At 45.9% G+C, this 21,385-nt stretch overlaps 1 protein-coding gene across 1 annotated transcript in view; it reads right to left on the bottom strand.

The window, feature by feature from the left end:
• LOC136577189 (interferon-induced very large GTPase 1-like) overlaps positions 1 to 16,675 on the bottom strand; it is a 32,852-nt gene extending 16,177 nt beyond the window's left edge. The window contains exon 1 of the mRNA XM_066576985.1: positions 16,442 to 16,675. Coding sequence (XP_066433082.1) covers positions 16,442 to 16,634 — 193 coding nt within the window. The 5' untranslated portion in view covers positions 16,635 to 16,675. The remainder of the gene's footprint in view (positions 1 to 16,441) is intronic.
• Between the last annotated feature and the right edge of the window lie 4,710 nt (positions 16,676 to 21,385).

Below are 21,385 nucleotides of genomic sequence, written 5' to 3'. Positions count from 1 at the left end.
GCATTCTATGGACCCGTCGTGTATGAAAGCCATGTTGGAGAGTTAGAAGATGTCGTCCGCTGAGCGTCTAACCTGTTTCTGACGTCGTCGTCTTTTACGCAAAGCGCTCTTATCCATGAGCATCGGGGGCATTGCGAGACGCCTTTTTCTTTTACGAGTATTTTTGGTGACATAAACAAGGCCTGAACCGCTTTGAGCTTGCTGGGGCTGATTGATCCGATCCATAACAGCTGTGGAGATAGTTGTGACTGCGTCTTTAGCGATGTTTTTGACAGCCGTCTTTACATGCGGTTTTACTAATTCTAGGCCTTTTCTGAAAAGAGGAACGGCTCTTCTAAAAAGCCCACGGAACAATCCAGCAAGCCCCGCCCCATACATATACTCATCACCCCGGAAGCTTTCCAGGCCACGACCCGACTGAGCCACGTAATAATTCACGTACACTTGGGGGTCGCCATACAACCTCTGAGACAGCATTTTAACGTGACGATTCGTTGCGCGGCCTAAAGTGTAATCGTACTAAGCTTTTTCCGTACTTGAATTTAACAGGACTGCCCTGATCGGATAAAATTGTAATTGTGATAGAGTCAAAATGATGTTTGCACAAGGGTATGTAATCCGGGCGGACGTAGTGCAACGTGACAATATCGGCATTTTTACCGCTGATTTCAACGTTTTTTAATAATTGGACATAGCTATCTCCCACAATCTGATGCTGAACAATATCTGAGTAAATAAATAATGTATAAAATCCTGCGTTTATATCGGCGTATTGTTTTCGTCTTTCAGGTATAGTACCGGCAGATGCTTCGCTATATTCTGGCAGGCCTAACAGAACCGACAACTTATGTCCCGGGGCAAACTGTATGGTTGGCGAATCGGAAACTGTGACAATTCTTCTCACAGCGTCATAACGCAGTTTAAATACGTCGTTTGTTATCTTCAAGACTTCAATTCGTTCATTGATGGCTCTTACCAAATCCGCAATGTTAGAATAAAATCCAGGCTTCATATAATACTCGTTAAAGATACCCCCCCTGTTTAGCGATGAAAAAGTTGCCTTCGTACGGATCAAGCGTGTCCCACGTATGGGGGTACTGTATCTCCGTTAATGCCACTTCATAAGGTCCCGAGAGATGAACAGGCTTAGCCAATTTCGTAGTATAAGTAGAAATTGTGTTTTCAGGGTAAATTTTAGAGGACGCGTTACTAGGGAGAGTTATATAAAACGAGCCAGACTCCATGATCTATGCGGTCGTCAACTGATTTTCAGTGATCCAGCTGTTAAATTTTGAAGGGTATCCGAGCCACTTTACAAAATAATGCGTAGTACCGCGTCGCCGTCTTTTCTTCAGTATTTTTTCAATTCTGTAAATACGGTTAGCGTCAGCCGGTACGCGCTGTATCTCCTCTTTATAAAATGTTCCCTCTATAGGATCACCGCTCAGGTCGGCTAGTTTATAGAGTGGTTTTTGAAACCGCGTATTAATAGATTTGACTACAAAAATTTCATCCGTGAATGATTGCTCATAACCTTTCGCAAATGTTCCTTTATATTGAGAAATTCGTACATGATCTCCAATATTTAATGAAGGGTTGTCATGCCTCGAGTTCAGAATATCGCTGTAGACATTTCGCCATATTCTTAAAGAGTTATTTTTCGTTACATCCACTGGACGGCACTGAATAGTACGATGATAAGTTCGGTTATAACTGAATACAAGATCAGTTAATATGTCGATATAACGAAAAGTGTTACGCTGTGTGAGGTATCGCCACATTCGTGTTTTTAAAGTCCGGTTAAAACGTTCAATCAATGCGGCCTTTACGGAGTTAGTCGTATAGAAATGATGTATACTGTAGGAACTACAAAGCTGTTTCATGGGGCGGTTCACAAATTCCCTTCCGAGGTCTGTATGAAGTTTTTGGGGGACACGGCCATCATTTTCAAATATCAGCTCGAAGGCTTTCGCGACACTGCTTCCTGATTTGTCTGATAAACCTACGCACCACGCATATTTTGATAGCGCATCTATAACTGTTAAAATATATTTTAAGCCATTGTTTTCTTTAGAATATTGTATTAAGCTTACGAGGTCAGCCTGCCACTGATAGTCGATATCTGATACAATTATTTTATTTCTTACAAATTTCTTTCTGGCCGCTCTATGAAGACTGTAAGTATTTTGCGCTGTTAGCCACTGGGCAACACGTCGGCGTTTCACACCATTAATATGCTTGCATAGCTTATCAATTCCACCGAATGAGCCAGGCTTTGTGGGATTAAAATATCTTCTGCGTAAAATGTCTTCAGAGCTTCTAGAATCCATACTGGTTTAGGGTAATAAATCTAAAGAAAGTCCAGCTTTTCAAAAGTCCAATTAAGATAAGGGACAGAAATCTAAGTTTCACTGAACGAAAGGGACGGTATAACAACTTAGACTGAACCAGAAGGAGCACAGCTGACACAGCAACATAAGGGGCGGAAAGTGACAGGTACCTGACAATTCTGCTACCCCATGCTAAGTTTCACTGAACGAAAGTTCAGCTCCCAGCTTCCAGAAGGGAAGCAGATACCGCATTAAGATAAGGGACAGAAATCTAAGTTTCACTGAACGAAAGGGACGGCATAATAACTTAGGCTGATTTTGACGAGTTATACACTGTTATACACCAGAAGGAGCACAGCTGACACAGCAACATAAGGGGCGGAAAGTGACAGGGGGCGTGGTACCTGTCACTTTTCAGTTTGACGAGTTATATCTACGTATTACTACTGGCGTACTTGCGCTTGCGCTCCAACAGTTGCGCAAGCGACGGCTGGACAGTGCGCTGAACTACACTGCTGGATGGGGCCGAGGACAGCGGAGATGAGGGTGTGGGTGCAGGCCATGAGGCGGTAGTGCCTGTGTCCTGAGAGGGGGGTTGCATCTCAGTGGCAGGTTGGGGCACAGGGGGAGAGGCAGGGGTGCAAACCGGAGGCGCTGAACGGCCTTCGTCCCACCTTGTGGGGTGCTTGGCCATCATATGTCTGCGCATGGTGGTGGTGGTGAGGCTGTTGGTGTTGGCTCCCCGGCTGAGCTTTGCGCGACAAAGGTTGCAAGTAGTAATACGTAGATATAACTCGTCAAACTGAAAAGTGACAGGTACCACGCCCCCTGTCACTTTCCGCCCCTTATGTTGCTGTGTCAGCTGTGCTCCTTCTGGTGTATAACAGTGTATAACTCGTCAAAATCAGCCTAAGTTATTATGCCGTCCCTTTCGTTCAGTGAAACTTAGATTTCTGTCCCTTATCTTAATGCGGTATCTGCTTCCCTTCTGGAAGCTGGGAGCTGAACTTTCGTTCAGTGAAACTTAGCATGGGGTAGCAGAATTGTCAGGTACCTGTCACTTTCCGCCCCTTATGTTGCTGTGTCAGCTGTGCTCCTTCTGGTTCAGTCTAAGTTGTTATACCGTCCCTTTCGTTCAGTGAAACTTAGATTTCTGTCCCTTATCTTAATGCGGTATCTGCTTCCCTTCTGGAAGCTGGGAGCTGAACTTTCGTTCAGTGAAACTTAGCATGGGATAGCAGAATTGTCAGGTACTTGTTACTTTCCGCCCCGTATGTTGCTGTGTCAGCTGTGCTCCTTCTGGTGTATAACAGTGTATAACTCGTCAAAATCAGCCTAAGTTATTATACCGTCCCTTTCGTTCAGTGAAACTTAGATTTCTGCCCCTTATCTTAATGCGGTATCAGCTTCCCTTCTGGAAGCTGGGAGCTGAACTTTCGTTCAGTGAAACTTAGCATGGGATAGCAGAATTGTCAGTCCTATGACGTGTCAATCATGATATACTCTGCGGAGCAGAGTATATTCTGAATATGTCCGGATTTATCTACATCCGAAGCCTATTACGATTATGTCCGGCTTTACCTACAGCTGATATTGAGTATATTATGAGACTTTATCTACAGTCTCTTATTTCATGAAGTTATCTATCTCCATACATCCCCAGCCTTTTAGCCCCCCCCCCCCCCCCCCCCACCTTTTTTTGTTTTCACAACAAGAGAGAGAGAACGCAGGAGACTGATGCAAAGTTTTAAAAAGCTTTATTGAGTACACGTGCGAATACATAAAATATTATAACTGCAATGTACAGAGTCCTCAGCCAGCAAGGCTCCTTTTTCATCAAATAATGCATGTATGAAGTAAAAGTATCTTTTTTCTTACAATTTCAGAGCGGCCAAAGCAGTGATCAAATAATCCATTTTTAATTCATCCAGGTCCTCTCGTAGTCGGGGGTCAACAATGACCGTAGAAGGCATATTAATCTCAGCCAAAGCATGCATGAAGGTGGTCCACCCCAGAGGGTGACAACCCCTACCTGGTGTTAAATATTATGGGGTAGAATACATGATGTCTGATGAGAAAAAGGAGTTTATGGAATGGTATGAGTCGCAAAAAGATGTTGTTTTTGATTTTAAAGCAGAGCTAAAGAATTATTGCAAAAAAGATGTTGCTGTTTTGAGACAAGCATGCGAACTTTTCAGAGATCGAGTCATGGAAATGACTAAAAAGACTGTTTTAAAATACTGTACGGAGCGGCGCAAAAAGGTTCCGACGACGATATGTGTTGATCCTTTTCAGCTCATCACTCTGGCATCTGTGTGTATGGCTATGTACATGTTTAAATTCCTTCCAAAAGACACTATAGCCATTGTACCTGCTGATAATTATCACAAAACAAAAAAACGTTACTCGACACCCGCTATTCAGTGGCTCATATACGTGTCTCACACAGAAAACATTGACATTCAACACGCTCTGAGAGGAGGTGAAAAACAGGTGGGCCGCTATTTTTTGGACGGCTATGCGTTTGTTAACGGTCAGCACGTCGCTTTTGAATTTGAGGGGTGTCATTTTCACGGATGCCCCTCTTGTTACAATGAAAAGGATGTAAACAAACTCACTAAGACCACATACAGCCAGCTGTATCACACTTTTCTAGCCAAGAAACGTTTCTTACAACAATGCGGTTTTACAGTGCGCGTCTTGTGGGAGCATGAGTGGAAGGAAATGGTTGAAAAGGAACCACAGCTTCAATCATTTCTTCTCAAAATGCAGTTCCCAGTTCCGCTAGAACCGCCTGATGCACTCTATGGCGGGAGAACTAACGCCATAAAGCTCTATCACAAGCAGGCTGCTGGGGAGATGATAAATTACTACGATTTCACCAGTCTGTACCCCTTTGTCAACAAAACAAAAACATATCCTGTAGGACACCCTGAGATCATTTATAAAGATTTTGGTTACATCAAAAATTACTTTGGCCTTGCAAAAGTTAAAGTATATCCGCCCAGAGATTTATTTTTCCCGGTATTGCCTGTGAAAATGAACAAGAAGTTGATGTTCCCCCTCTGTTACAGATGCGCTCTAAACACACAGGTAGAACCCTGCACACACAGTGAGGAGGACCGCGCTATTGTCGGTACTTGGTGTACGATAGAGCTAGAGATGGCCGTAGAGAAAGGGTACAGGATAGTACACATCTACGAAATCTGGCATTTTCCTAGAACCTCGGATGATCTGTTTGCACCCTACATTAAGTTACATCTTAGGGACAAACAGGAGGCCTCTGGTTACCCAAGCTGGTGTACGGATGATGTCAAGAAAAGCGAATACATCGCCGCCTTTCTTGAAAAAGAAGGTGTGCAATTACAGCCTGACAATGTGGTTGTGAATTCCGCTAAAAGGCAAATCTCCAAACTTTTCCTTAACTCCTTGTGGGGTAAATTTGCCCAGAAACCTGACCTTCCGTGTACCAGCATCGTGACTAATCCCAACGAGCTTTTTGAGTACGTGTTTCTCCCCTACTATGAGATTTCAGGTTTGAATTTTATTGATGACGAGACAGCCAACATCACCTGGAAATACACAAAAGAACATCACAAAATCAACAAAAACACAAACATCTTTATAGCTTGTTTCACAACCGCTTACGCCAGACTAGAATTGTACTCTATTCTGGACCGACTGCAGGAGAGGTGTCTTTATCACGACACAGACTCGGTCATTTTTGTGCATCGAGAAGGCGAGTGGAATCCGCCGTTAGGCGATTACCTGGGTGAGCTAACCAGCGAGATACCCGATGACACATACATCACAGAGTTTGTGTCTGCGGGGCCTAAAACCTACGGCTACAAGCTGAACACGGGTAAAACCGTCTTAAAAGTTAAAGGCATAACTCTAAACGTTGCTAACACGCAACATGTAAATTTTGACAGCCTAAAAGATCTAGTTTTGGATTATCAGCACAATTCCTCCCCTGAAACGCAGAAATCTATTCACATAGAACAGCCTGGGATTGTGAGAAATAAGAAATACTGGGATATTGAAACAAGGCCGTTGCGCAAAACACAAAGATGCGTTTACACAAAGAGATACTTGTTAGATGATTTTACGACATTGCCTTTCGGCTATTAGCTCATATGTCAGACGGACGTCTGACACATTCTATTCAGTTCCTGTAATATCGTTTGAATTTATGTATGTTGGCTGAATCTGTATCATGACTCGTCTGCTTCTTTTCCTGACCAGGCTTTGTAAGAAATAAGAAGCATCGGGTCTCTGGCGCAGGTGCGCTACACAAAGTGCAAAACCGAGTGAGGAGGCGATTATTAGACGAATTTACAATATAACATCTCGGTTATTAGCGCTGAAATAATGGATACACGTTTGCAACACCCCTTCTCGTGTATTTTAGCCGGACCCTCTAACTCTGGGAAAAGTTACTTTGTAAAGCAGTTGTTACATAATGCCGAAACACATATATCACACAAGCCCCAAAACATTGTGTGGTATTACTCCTGCTGGCAAAAACTGTATGATGAACTGTCTGCTTCTTTCCCTATCATCAGATTTATCGAGGGCCTTCCGAAGACATTTATAGATGATGACTTATTTCCGCCCGACAAGGTAAATTTGACCGTTGTTGATGATCTTATGGAGATCGCTAGTGAAAACAGCGAAATAGAAAAAGCATTTACCAAGTATGTACATCACAGAAATCTCAGCATTTTATATCTTGTGCAGAATGTGTTCTGTCAAGGTAAGAAAAGCCGAACGATAAATTTAAATGCAAAGTATTTGATTCTCTTCAGATCCCCTCGTGATGTATTGCAAATTGTCACACTAGCGAGACAGATGTACCCCGGAAAGACGCGCTTCTTCTTAGAAGCCTTTGAGGATGCGACACGCGAGCCTTATGGGTATTTGCTGGTAGATTTAAGGGGTAATACGCCGGAGGAGCTGCGCTTGAGAACGGGCTTGTTTCCACCAGCCTTACCAGCTGTGTATATTCACAAAAAAATCACCTCTAAAAAGTGAGTACACCGTCTTGCACCCTATTTTATCCCCCGTGCATTCTGGTGAGAAGATGTCTGAGAGAATCCGTCGTAATTGGAGTCTCTTAAAAAGGCTGGTGAAAGCTAAACCCAACGTCAGAAAATCTATTTAACGCAACGCTAGCAATGATTTAGTTACAGCCATAGCGGAGATCGCTTTAAACATTTTAAAAGGTCGTATACCCCTAAAAGAACGCCAAAGAAGCGCGTTAAAAAAATGGCGCAGCGCTATAAGACGTTTGGGTGATAAAACCCTGACCGTAAAGAAAAAGAGGCGTATAGTCAATCAGGCCGGCGGTTTTATAGGTTCACTCTTGGGTTTTGCAATACCGATAATTACGAGTCTACTTGCCAACCGATAATGGAGCATGCGGAGAAAATGTATTTGGTTCCTAAACACGAACTGAACAAAATAAGGCAAAGTGTTCCTACAACCCCTGACATACGACAGGCTGCTATTCATCGCCTTGATGACGAGATTAACTCAGTTTTACAGCGTAGCGACCTACCGGATGATGTGAAAATTAAAAAATACACCGCTGTTTTACAAAGATACTTGGTTCATGCTAAACAGGCTGCAAAAGAGCTAACAACGTTAAACATTGTAACTCCGAGTGATACTGGTCATCAGCAATTGTCAAATGCCGAACCTGTTAATAGAAATGCTGTTCATGAAATTGTAAATCATGTCAATCCCCGTTTCAGAAAAAATGCAGAACTTTTGCTAAACAGGTTATCGCAGAATGGCGATATTACAGCGTGGAATGCTAAAGAGGAGTTCGTATACAAAGGGCAACCCGTTCAAGGGTCCAACATATTGGACCTGATCCGTCATGCTACGCAGAGCCATAGCGCTACCAAGAAAAATCACCCTCTGGGTTGGGACGCTTTTATGCGATCGATGGCCGAGATTAATATGCCTTCTACGGTCATTGGCAGCCACGGCACTAGAGAAATTCTCCAGGCGCTGAAAATGGACCTGAACGTCGATTCCCCACACGCTACCCTGCAGAGGAAAAGCCTCCCTTATCCTTCCACACCGCCAAGTGGGACACAGGCCACCTTGCTGCCTAAAAAGAGGACTCTACCAATGCTTCAAACTGCTTGGTTAAATTTGTAAATCACTGTAAAAAATGCGACTATATCCGTGTTAAAGTTCATTGTGTAATAATTATATATATTATTTCTATAACTTTTTTTTCATTTATGTATTCGCACGTGTACTCAATAAAGCTTTTTAAAACTTTGCATCAGTCTCCTGCGTTCTCTCTCTCTTGTTGTGAAAACAAAAAAAGGTGGGGGAGGCTAAAAGGCTGGGGATGTATGGAGATAGATAACTTCATGAAATAAGAGACTGTAGATAAAGTCTCATAATATACTCAATATCAGCTGTAGGTAAAGCCGGACATAATCGTAATAGGCTTCGGATGTAGATAAATCCGGACATATTCAGAATATACTCTGCTCCGCAGAGTATATCATGATTGACACGTCATAGGACTGACAATTCTGCTATCCCATGCTAAGTTTCACTGAACGAAAGTTCAGCTCCCAGCTTCCAGAAGGGAAGCTGATACCGCATTAAGATAAGGGGCAGAAATCTAAGTTTCACTGAACGAAAGGGACGGTATAATAACTTAGGCTGATTTTGACGAGTTATACACTGTTATACACCAGAAGGAGCACAGCTGACACAGCAACATACGGGGCGGAAAGTAACAAGTACCTGACAATTCTGCTATCCCATGCTAAGTTTCACTGAACGAAAGTTCAGCTCCCAGCTTCCAGAAGGGAAGCAGATACCGCATTAAGATAAGGGACAGAAATCTAAGTTTCACTGAACGAAAGGGACGGTATAACAACTTAGACTGAACCAGAAGGAGCACAGCTGACACAGCAACATAAGGGGCGGAAAGTGACAGGTACCTGACAATTCTGCTACCCCATGCTAAGTTTCACTGAACGAAAGTTCATCTCCCAGCTTCCAGAAGGGAAGCAGATACCGCATTAAGATAAGGGACAGAAATCTAAGTTTCACTGAACGAAAGGGACGGCATAATAACTTAGGCTGATTTTGACGAGTTATACACTGTTATACACCAGAAGGAGCACAGCTGACACAGCAACATACGGGGCGGAAAGTAACAAGTACCTGACAATTCTGCTATCCCATGCTAAGTTTCACTGAACGAAAGTTCAGCTCCCAGCTTCCAGAAGGGAAGCAGATACCGCATTAAGATAAGGGACAGAAATCTAAGTTTCACTGAACGAAAGGGATCTCCCTTATCCTTCCACACCGCCAAGTGGGACACAGGCCACCTTGCTGCCTAAAAAGAGGACTCTACCAATGCTTCAAACTGCTTGGTTAAATTTGTAAATCACTGTAAAAAATGCGACTATATCCGTGTTAAAGTTCATTGTGTAATAATTATATATATTATTTCTATAACTTTTTTTTCATTTATGTATTCGCACGTGTACTCAATAAAGCTTTTTAAAACTTTGCATCAGTCTCCTGCGTTCTCTCTCTCTTGTTGTGAAAACAAAAAAAGGTGGGGGAGGCTAAAAGGCTGGGGATGTATGGAGATAGATAACTTCATGAAATAAGAGACTGTAGATAAAGTCTCATAATATACTCAATATCAGCTGTAGGTAAAGCCGGACATAATCGTAATAGGCTTCGGATGTAGATAAATCCGGACATATTCAGAATATACTCTGCTCCGCAGAGTATATCATGATTGACACGTCATAGGACTGACAATTCTGCTATCCCATGCTAAGTTTCACTGAACGAAAGTTCAGCTCCCAGCTTCCAGAAGGGAAGCTGATACCGCATTAAGATAAGGGGCAGAAATCTAAGTTTCACTGAACGAAAGGGACGGTATAATAACTTAGGCTGATTTTGACGAGTTATACACTGTTATACACCAGAAGGAGCACAGCTGACACAGCAACATACGGGGCGGAAAGTAACAAGTACCTGACAATTCTGCTATCCCATGCTAAGTTTCACTGAACGAAAGTTCAGCTCCCAGCTTCCAGAAGGGAAGCAGATACCGCATTAAGATAAGGGACAGAAATCTAAGTTTCACTGAACGAAAGGGACGGTATAACAACTTAGACTGAACCAGAAGGAGCACAGCTGACACAGCAACATAAGGGGCGGAAAGTGACAGGTACCTGACAATTCTGCTACCCCATGCTAAGTTTCACTGAACGAAAGTTCAGCTCCCAGCTTCCAGAAGGGAAGCAGATACCGCATTAAGATAAGGGACAGAAATCTAAGTTTCACTGAACGAAAGGGACGGCATAATAACTTAGGCTGATTTTGACGAGTTATACACTGTTATACACCAGAAGGAGCACAGCTGACACAGCAACATAAGGGGCGGAAAGTGACAGGGGGCGTGGTACCTGTCACTTTTCAGTTTGACGAGTTATATCTACGTATTACTACTTACGCCGCCACGCACCCGCACGCTCAAACGTTAACCGTCCGCATAGCAAAATTCATCAGCCTTGAGATGCTGCCGTATAGGGTTGTGGAAACGGAGTCCTTCAAAAGTATCATGGAGGCGGCGGCCCCGCGCTACTCAGTTCCCAGTCGCCACTACTTTTCCCGATGTGCCGTCCCAGCCCTGCACGACCACGTCTCCCGCAACATTGTACGCGCCCTCACCAACGCGGTTACTGCCACGGTCCACTTAACTACGGACACGTGGACAAGCACAGGCGGGCAGGGCCACTACATCTCCCTGACGGCACATTGGGTGAATTTAGTGGAGGCTGGGACAGAGTCAGAGCCTGGGACCGCTCACGTCCTACCCACCCCCAGAATTGCGGGCCCCAGCTCGGTGGTGGTATCTGCGGAGGTGTATGCTTCCTCCACTAAAGCACCCTCCTCCTCCTCCTCCTCTGTCTCGCAATCAAGATGTGTTAGCAGCAGCATGTCGCCAGTAGTCGGTGTCGCGCGGTGTGGCAGCACAGCGGTGGGCAAGCGTCAGCAGGCCGTGCTGAAACTACTCAGCTTAGGCGATAAGAGGCACACGGCCCACGAACTGCTGCAGGGTCTGACACAGCAGACCGACCGCTGGCTTGCGCCGCTGAGCCTCCAACCGGGCATGGTCGTGTGTGACAACGGCCGTAACCTGGTGGCGGCTCTGCAGCTCGGCAGCCTCACGCATGTGCCATGCCTGGCCCACGTCTTTAATTTGGTGGTTCAGCGCTTTCTGAAAAGCTACCCACGCTTGTCAGACCTGCTCGTAAAGGCGCGCCGGCTCTGCGCACATTTTCGCAAGTCCCACACGGACGCTGCCACTCTGCGCACCCTGCAACATCACTTTAAGCTGCCAGTGCACCGACTGCTGTGCGACGTGCCCACACGGTGGAACTCTACGCTCCACATGTTGGCCAGGCTCTATGAACAACGTAGAGCTATAGTCGAATACCAACTCCAACATGGGCGGCGCAGTGGGACCAGCCTCCTCAATTCCTTTCAGAAGAGTGGGCCTGGTTGGCAGACATCTGCCATGTCCTTGGTAATTTTGAGGAGTCTACCCAGGTGGTGAGCGGCGATGCTACAATCATTAGCGTCACCATTCCTCTGCTATGCATCTTGAGAAATTCCCTGCAAACCATAAAGGCAGCTGCTTTGCGCTCGGAAACGGGGGCGGGGGAAGACAGTATGCCGCTGGATAGTCAGGGCACCCTCCTGTCTATTTCTCAGCGCGTACAGGAGGAGGAGGAGGAGCATGAGGAGGATGAGGAGGAGGGGGAAGAGACAGCTTGGGCCGCTGCTGACGGTACACCGGCTGATTGCCTGTCATCCTTTCAGCGTGTATGGCCTGAGGAGGAGGAGGAGGAGGAGGAGGATCCTGAAAGTGATCTTCCTAGTGAAGACAGCCATGTGTTGCGTACAGGTACCCTGGCACACATGGCTGACTTCATGTTAGGATGCCTTTCTCGTGACCCTCGCGTTGCACGCATTCTGGCCACGACGGATTACTGGGTGTACACACTGCTCGATCCACGGTATAAGGAGAACCTGCCCACTCTGATTCCCGAAGAGGAAAGGGGTTCGAGAGTGTTGCTATACCACAGGACCCTTGCGGACAAGCTGATGGTAAAATTCCCAGCCGACAGCGCTAGTGGCAGAAGGCGCAGTACCGAGGGCAAGGTAGCAGGGGATGTGCGTAGATCGAGCAGCATGTACATCCCAGGCAGTGCAACAGTCTTTAAGGGCCTGGCCAGCTTTATGGCTCCCCACCAAGACTGTGTCACCGCTCCCCAGTCACGGCTGAGTCGGCGGGAGCACTGTAAAAGGATGGTGAGGGAGTACGTAGCGGATCGCACGACCATCCTTGGTGACGCCTCTGCCCCCTACAACTACTGGGTGTCGAAGCTGGACACGTGGCCTGAACTAGCGCTGTATGCCCTGGAGGTGCTTGCTTGTCCTGCGGCTAGCGTCTTGTCGGAGAGGGTGTTTAGTGCGGCTGGGGGAATCATCACAGATAAGCGTAGCCGCTTGTCAACCGACAGTGCCGACAGGCTAACACTCATCAAGATGAACAAAGGCTGGATTTCCCCAGACTTCTGTTCTCCACCAGCGGACAGCAGCGATACGTAAGCAATACGTAGGCTGCACCCGCGGATGGAAGCATCGTTCTGTATACCCATCAAAAACAGGGACATTTTCGCTTCATCAATCTGTGTATAATATTCCTCCTCCTCCTCCTGCTCCTCCTCCTGAAACCTCACGTAATCACGCTGAACGGGCAATTTTTCTTAGGGCCACAAGGCTCACTCAAATAATTTTTCTGAACAATTTTTATAAGTTTCAATGCGCTTAAAAGCGTTGGAACTGTAACTTGAACCAATTTTTCGTTACACTGGGCTGCCTCCAGGCCTAGTTACCACTTAAGCCACATTAACCAAAGCGATTAATGGGTTTCACCTGCCCTCTTGGCTGGCCATGGCCAATTTTTGGGATGTACATTAGTACTGTTCATACAGCAATTTTTGTGGGCCCTCGCCTACAGTGTAATCAAATTAATTTTTAGCCCACCTGCATTCCAGCTGACATTACCTCAGCTGTGTTGGGCAATGCAATGGGATATTTTTGTGTACCGCCGGTGGGTTCCAGGGAGCCACCCATGCTGTAGGTGCACACGGAGTTTTTAACACATCTGTACACTTGTAAAGAACCCCAGTCTGACTGGGGCATGCAGTGTGGGCCGAAGCCCACCTGCATTATGCACGACATTACTACCTCAGCTGTGTTGGGCAATGCAATGGGATATTTTTGTGTACCGCCGGTGGGTTCCAGGGAGCCACCCATGCTGTAGGTGCACACGGAGTTTTTAACACATCTGTACACTTGTAAAGAACCCCAGTCAGACTGGGGCATGCAGTGTGGGCCGAAGCCCACCTGTATTACGCACGACATTACTACCTCAGCTGTGTTGGGCAATGCAATGGGATATTTCTATGTACCGCCGGTGGCTTCCTGGCACCCACCCAGGCAGTGGGTCCACAGGGAGTTTAACCTACATGTGTCCACTTCTAAAGAACCCCAGTCTGACTGGGGCATGCAGTGTGGGCCGAAGCCCACCTGTATTACGCACGACATTACTACCTCAGCTGTGTTGGGCAATGCAATGGGATATTTCTATGTACCGCCGGTGGCTTCCTGGCACCCACCCATGCTGTCGGTCCACAGGGACTTCACAATAGGGAGTTGTACCTGCCTGTGTCTATGAATTAAAAAGCCCGGTCTAACTGGGGCATGCAGACACCTTGACAGAATGAATAGTGTGTGGCACATAGGTTCCCCATTGCTATGCCTACGTGTGCAGCTCCTGATGGCGGTGGCACAGGATTCTATTTCTCATTGCTTCTGTACAGCATTGTGGGCTATCGACCCGCCACTTTTAAAGAGGGTCGCTGCCTAGCCGTGCCAACCCTCTGCAGTGTGTGCCTGCGGTTCCTCCTCATGGCAGACGCACTTCTAAATAGACATGAGGGTGGTGTGGCATGAGGGCAGCTGAAGGCTGCGCAGGGACACTTTGGTGTGCGCTGTGGGGGGGAGGGGGGGCGGTTGGTCAGCATGTAACCCAGGAGAAGTGGCAGCGGAGTGTCATCCAGGCAGTGATTGTGCTTTGTTGTAGCTAGTGTGGTGCTTAGCAAAGGTATGCCATGCTAATGAGGGCTTTTCAGAAGTAAAAGTTGTTGGGAGGGGGGGGGGCCCACTCTTGCCGGTATTGTGGCTTAATAGTGGGACCTGTGAACTTGAGATGCAGCCCAACATGTAGCCCCTCGCCTGCCCTATCCGTTTCTGTGTCATTCCCATCACTTTCTTGAATTGCCCAGATTTTCACACATGAAAACCTTAGCGAGCATCGGCGAAATACAAAAATGCTCTGGTCGCCCATTGACTTCAATGGGGTTCGTTGTTCGAAACGAACCCTCGAACATCGCGGGAAGTTCGTTCCGAATAACGAGCACCCGAACATTTTGGTGTTCGCTCATCTCTAGTGTCTACCTGTGATGTGAGTGAATGATCCCCGGGTTGCCCCAATATATATATTACATACATATATACTTGGTACTGACATAATTGAACTGATCTATGGCATTAATTTATCATATCATAACATGGTACTTAACTTTTTTCATTTCATCATATTATTTATACTGCAGGTATACGATGTTAAAAAGTAAAATAAAAAACATGCCAGAATTGCAGATTTTGTTAATCTTGCAATGGAATTCAGGCAACCCCCCACAGTGATTTTCGGAGAAGGGCTTGAAATATAAGGCCTTCCCTGAAAATCATTCGTAGCTGCTGTAAAAAATTTTATTTTTTTTTAAATCACAGGCAGCGCTCAGCTGTCATTCAATAAATGGCTGAGCACTGCCTGTGATTGGCTCAGCGCTCAGCTAATCAGGCTCAGCACTGTCTGGAGGTGGGGATTTCAAAATTCCCGTCCAGGAGAAAGTACTTCAGAAGAGTGCAGAGGAACCAGTGAGAAGATGTGCCGAACCCCGCGGAGAGGTGATGTATGTATTTTTTTAAATTTTTTTACTGAAGCTAGGGATGATTTTCAAGGACGGGCTTATATTTCAAGCCCTTCCCAAAAATCACTGCAGGGGTTGCCGGCATCCCATTGATTTCAATGGGGCAGCTGCAGTGCTGGCCTCATTGAAAGCGATGGGAGAACATTGTGATCCTCTACCATAGCTGTGGCAGGGGATTCTTTCGTCCCCAAGGGAAGTCCCATCATCACTGAACACTGTGACAGTATTCAGTGATGAGGGGACTGCCCGAAGGGATTCTTTATGCGCAGCATGTACCTTCCTGGCGCACGGATAGCCTATCTTTTGCAGGTGCGAGTATTTTGTGCCTGTAAAAGATGGACATGTGAACACATCATAGGGAACCAATGGTTCTAGCAGATGCGCTTTTTTGTGTACATAGGCACAGGCAAAAACACAGGCAAAAACACTCATCTGACTTTGCCCTAAAAAGAAAAATGTGTTCAAAAATAGCAAAACATAAAAAACTGTATAAACTTGGTGTCACCAGCATCGTGCCGAGCAGAGAAGAATGTTATGGCTCCAAGTATATGACAATGAAAGACACTGGAAAACTAGTTAGTCATTAAGTTGCAAACAGGCTTCATCACTAATGGGTTAAGCAAATCATAATCCTCCCCCCCATCCCCAACAAAAAGAAAAATATGTAGACACACACAAAAAGAAAAACCTACATCTTCTCTACCTTCTCACCTTTCCCTCAACCTCTCTAAATCCCATTAACTTTTCTATGATACCTAAATGCAAGCAGCACTCCATGGGAATTACCCATTATACACATCAGACCATCTTCACCAAATTTTCTCAAACTAATTCAAACAGACTCTTTTTGTTGATATATCAAAAAAGGGGTGTATGCTTTTTAACTAGTAACCAATAAGTGGTTGTAATATTGTGGCTGATCGGTGCCATATATTTATATGTCTCACATTATATCTGTTTTCACACTAAGAGGCTACTCACATTTCTTGAAGAACTGGGACAAAGTAGACAATGCTGGAAATCTAAGAACCATGTTCTCCATGTGATTGAGGAACTTTTCACAGGCCGATTCTCCACTTTGAATCAGAAGGTCCACTAACTTTTCAGTCCGGGCTCTCGGGTCTTCATCCTTCTGGATATTAGGGTGTAGAGAGATAGGGTGTAGAGAGTCCATTTCATCCAACAACCCGTCTACATCTTCTTCCAAAGCTTCTATTAATTCCGACCTCAGCTGTTTAACAGTCCACAATGCTCCTGTGCCAGACGCCATGGTGCCGGAATGTCACAATCTGAATGGAAACACATACAACTCCTCAATGTACCGAGAGGAGAGAATTACAACCACCACAACAGGTCATACGTACAAGAGTTAGGACTGACTCACCCTATGCAGCAGTGCGGCCACCCAACAGAGCTTCACCCAACAGAACTTTGCAGAGGATCCCCTACTCCGGCTTTTTGTCTCCTGACTGTGAAGGAATCAACAATGCCAATGTAAATATGCATGCTTTTCTTTCACTTTCTAGATGAGTTGTTGCTTGTGAGGTTTTTAAAATATATTCTTACTAGCAAACGTCCCCGGCTTCACCGGTCTATTTCCTGTAACTGTTTGTTGCTTCTGTGTGCAGTTTAAAATTTGGTTTTCTACTGATATGAAGATAACATAATAAAGTACAGCTGGTTTATGGTGAGTAAAGAAAAATGGCTCGGTTGTTATGCACAGAAATTTGAAGTCTTATAGGGGTTGCCTGGTTACTGGAGACCCCCGCTTCAGTGAGATCCCTGTATTAAATTAATAAAGTGAACCATACTTACCCCTCCCTTGTGACAGATGATGTCAAAGGAAATGAGATGACTGATGTAGCCAATGAGAAGCTGCAGCATCACGGCTCGTTCTCCTGGCATCAGCACTTACATCCTCAGTGCAATGATGCCTTGCGTCAGGAACATGACGCTGCAGCTTCTCATTGGCTGCAGTTGTCACCTGATTTCTTGTGACATCATGTGTCACAACAATCACTGGGACCACAGCAGGGCTGCAGTGCTGGATCACTGTGAAGGGGTAACTATAGTTTCCTTTTAATTTTAATATGGGGGGTTCTATTGAACAAGGGTTTTTAGTAACCAGGCAACTCCTTTAACTCTTTCCATTCGAATTTCTCTGCCAACCGTACACTCCACTCAAAAATCGTGGTACTCGGGCGAAAAAGGGGTGTGGTCGAGTAGGCTCGCTCATCTCTATTCCTGACCATAATCATAGCTTTATATGTGTGTCTGCTGTACTTCTCTCCAGTGTCCTGTTAGGGATAGTCAGGCCCGAGAGGAAGACGGTGGGGCCATTCTTCCATGCCAAGAATAAATCAATATGTTTCGACCTACGAGGTCTTTGTCAAGCTTGACAAAGACCTTATAGGCCGAAACATAGCGATTTATTCTTGACATGGGGGAATAAAAGTCATTTTACTATTTTGCACCTACTTATGCTGCCACTGACTTGTTTACTGTGGATCTGATCTTGGAATAGTGGTTCAAGTTCCAAGGTGGCTGTTGCATAATTCCAGTCATACCTGTGTTGGTTTGAAATGCGGGCTGCTGGTAAGCTCATTTTTTTTCTACTCTGAGTGGGTCTATTCTTATGAGGATGTCATGTATAGGCAGGGGTACCCCCATCTTTCTTACTAGCGAAGGGCTAGATTTTCCATCTGACCACCATGGGTCAACTGGCAGCCACACCAGTAGTAGTCCAAAGCCAAACTGGTTGGTTTCTCTAGTGGGTCCAGACTCGCTATCCCTAACAGTATATTGAGGTCATGGATCCCACTGATCTCTTTGGTGAGGCAGTTTCAAATGTGCATCAGCAATTGGTTCAACAGCGTGATCGCCAAGAACAGACCTTGTCATAAACATTTAACCTGAACGCTCGCCTGATCTCCATTCCTACCAATGCAGTGGTACCGCAGTCTTCCTTAGCAGACGCAACTCCGGCTCCGTTCTCAAAGTCAGCCTCTGTGGCTGGTTCCGGTCCGCGATTATATGCCCCCCCATGTTACATGAGAGATCCTGAACTATGCTGTGGGTTTATTAAATCAGTGCTTGCTATACTTTGAGCTGTTGTCTCATCCGTTTCCTACTGACCACGCTAAAGTGGCTTTTATTACGTCCCACCTATCTGGCCAGGCATTGGCCTGGGTGAACCCGCTCTTGGAATGACATGATCCTGTGGTTAATGACCTAAATATATTTGTGGAGACGTTCCTAAGGGTGTTTTATGAGCCTGGTTGTACTACTTCAGCTGCCTCCTCCCTGTTGCGTCTACCTCAGGGTAGCCTCACCCTAGAGAAATACACCATCCAATTCCGAACCTTGGCCTCGGAGTTGGGATGGAACAATGAGACCCTGGGTAGCGGCGTTTTGGGAGGGTCTGGCAGGACGTATCAAGAACAAGTTGGCAAGGCACAAAATTCTATCTTCCCTGGAAGCTATGATCTCTCTGGAGGCAAGAATAGGCCTTCATTTTCTGGGGAGAAGCAAAGAGGCAGTCCTCAAAAAGAGACCTATTCAAATGGCACCCAAATTTCAAAGGCCGCTTTCTCCTCCTTCGACTATCCTCTCAGGTATTGCTCCAGAGCCTATGCAGGTTAATAGGCTCAGGTCATCAGAAGACGAGCGCATGCTCAGACATTCCAATAATTTATGTATATACTGTGGGTCCCAGGGGCATTAAGTCTGTACCTGTCCTTCTAAATTAGAAAAACTCTTAAGCCTAGGGTCAGCAGGAGTGGCTACCCTAGGTATAAATCAGTCCTCGCCAAGATTGAATTTACCGGTGACTTTGTCTCCGGTAAGCAATTCCCTGTGTTAGCCTCTCTGGATTTTGGTTCAGCAGGAAATTTCTTGCATCAGGCCTTAGTGGATTGCTACCAGATTCCTACTGAGCGTCTGGAAAGACCTCTAATAGTGACTACCGTGAGTGGAGGTACTCTTCCTGAGACCATTCTGTTTGTCACCAAGCCACTGGATCTAAGAGCAGGCACTCTCCACTCAGAAAAAATTTCCTTGCTGGTTCTCCTAAGGCCCACCAGTTCCCTCTTGCTAGGCCTGCCTTGGCTTCATCTGCATCATCCCATCCATGTTTGGAGGGTATCATGTTGAGGGTTATCCTATTACTCTAATTGCCTGCACCCAGTATAATCCATCAGTCTTCCCTCAGTACCTGAGAACCTCCAAGACCTACCAGAGTTTAATCACGGTACTACTGTCTCCTCTCAGCTCGACTAAAAGGAAGCTACATCTTGATCATGTCGCTACTTCCTAGCAACCAAGTACTGTTTTCTGTCTGTCTACAACAGATGACCAGAACAGAGCCATGGACTGTTCTGCTTTAGCCCTAGTATTAATAGTAACCTCAGTAGTAACAGTGTCCCCTATATCGGCCTCAGTAGTAATAGTGACCCCCACAGTGGCCACAGTAGGAATAGTGCCCCCCCTCCCCCCACAGTGGCCTCAATAGTAATAGGGACCCCCACAATAACCTCAATAGTAATGCTATTACTACTGGGGCTGATATAGGGGACACTATTACTGTCTTCATTCAGCCTAACATACTATGTAATAGTGTACCCTCTATCAGCCCCAGTAGTAATTGTGCCACCCCTGAAACTCATACTTACTTATTCCTTGTTGTAGAAGCACTGCTGCCTCTCTTCTTGGCACTGCTGCGGACTGCAGTGTGTGTGCCTGGACTCCTACCTTCTCCTCCTGTGGAACCAAGAAGCAAAGGTCAGGGGAGGATGATCTGGGGTGCACACATTGATGTCAGAGTGTGCACCCAGGATCAGGGCCGCTAACAGCGCTACTGAGTGATTACCAGCCATGGATCCGCAGCACCCTGGCCGGTAATCACTATCATGGTGAGCAGACGTCAGCAGGCATGCCAACAGAGAGGGGTCTGTGTGCTGCCTCCAGAATGTGTGCAATAGGTTCGCCACCACAGCCCTAAACAGTCCAGGTATTTGATTTGTTTTATCTCTAGCACAACTGATGCAACTAATGAAGGCCTTGATTAGCTGCATCAGGTATAATTGAGAACACCTAATTTGCAAATGTGTGCTCCTATGAGGGATTCTCTTCAGGAAGTTGAATGATTCTGAGACTGCACTAGTCAGTAAAAGTGGCATTTTGCCCAGTAGTAATAGAGTCCCCTATATTGGCCCTAGTAGTAATAGCATCCCCTATACAGGCCTCATTAGTAGTAGTGCCCCCCCACCCCCCAGTAGCTTCAGTAATAATCCTCTATACTGGCCCAGTAGTAATAGTGTCCCCTATATTGGTGGCCCCAGTAGTAATACGGTAGTGTCCCCTACAGTGGCCTCAATAGCAATTTGTCCCCTATATCAGCCTCAGCAGTAATACTGTCCTCCTCAGTGGCCTTTGTAGTAAGTGTCCACCACAGTGGCCTCAGTAATAATAGCATCCGCTATATTGGTCCCAGTAGTAAGTGTCCCCCACAGTGACCTTAAATGTAAGCATCCCCTACAGTGGCCTCAGTAGTAATAGTGTGCCCTATAAAATCGGTCTCCGTAATAATAGTATCCCCCACATTGGCCTCAGTAGTAATAGCGTCCTCTATATTGACCCTAGTAGTAATAGTGACCCCTATTGCCGCCCCAATAGTAATAGGGTTCCCCTATTGCCACTATGCTTTTCAGATGCGGGGAGAGGTTTAGCAGTGCAGATTACAATAGGGGCGGTTGATACGGCTGTCGCCCCCTTGGAGTCTCGGGGCGGTCTTCTCAATCACCCCTACTATACTCCACCATTGGAGAAAATAAGAGTGCAGGACCTGTGGTCAGCATAGCAATGCAGATCACAGGACCCTAGCCAGTCATTTTCTCATTACAGGCTGTCTGGACACCACTACAACAG

The sequence above is a fragment of the Eleutherodactylus coqui genome, chromosome 8 (genome assembly GCF_035609145.1).
Source record: "Eleutherodactylus coqui strain aEleCoq1 chromosome 8, aEleCoq1.hap1, whole genome shotgun sequence".
Classification (NCBI taxonomy): Eukaryota; Metazoa; Chordata; class Amphibia; order Anura; family Eleutherodactylidae; genus Eleutherodactylus; species Eleutherodactylus coqui.
This window is presented reverse-complemented; position numbering and strand designations above follow the sequence as displayed.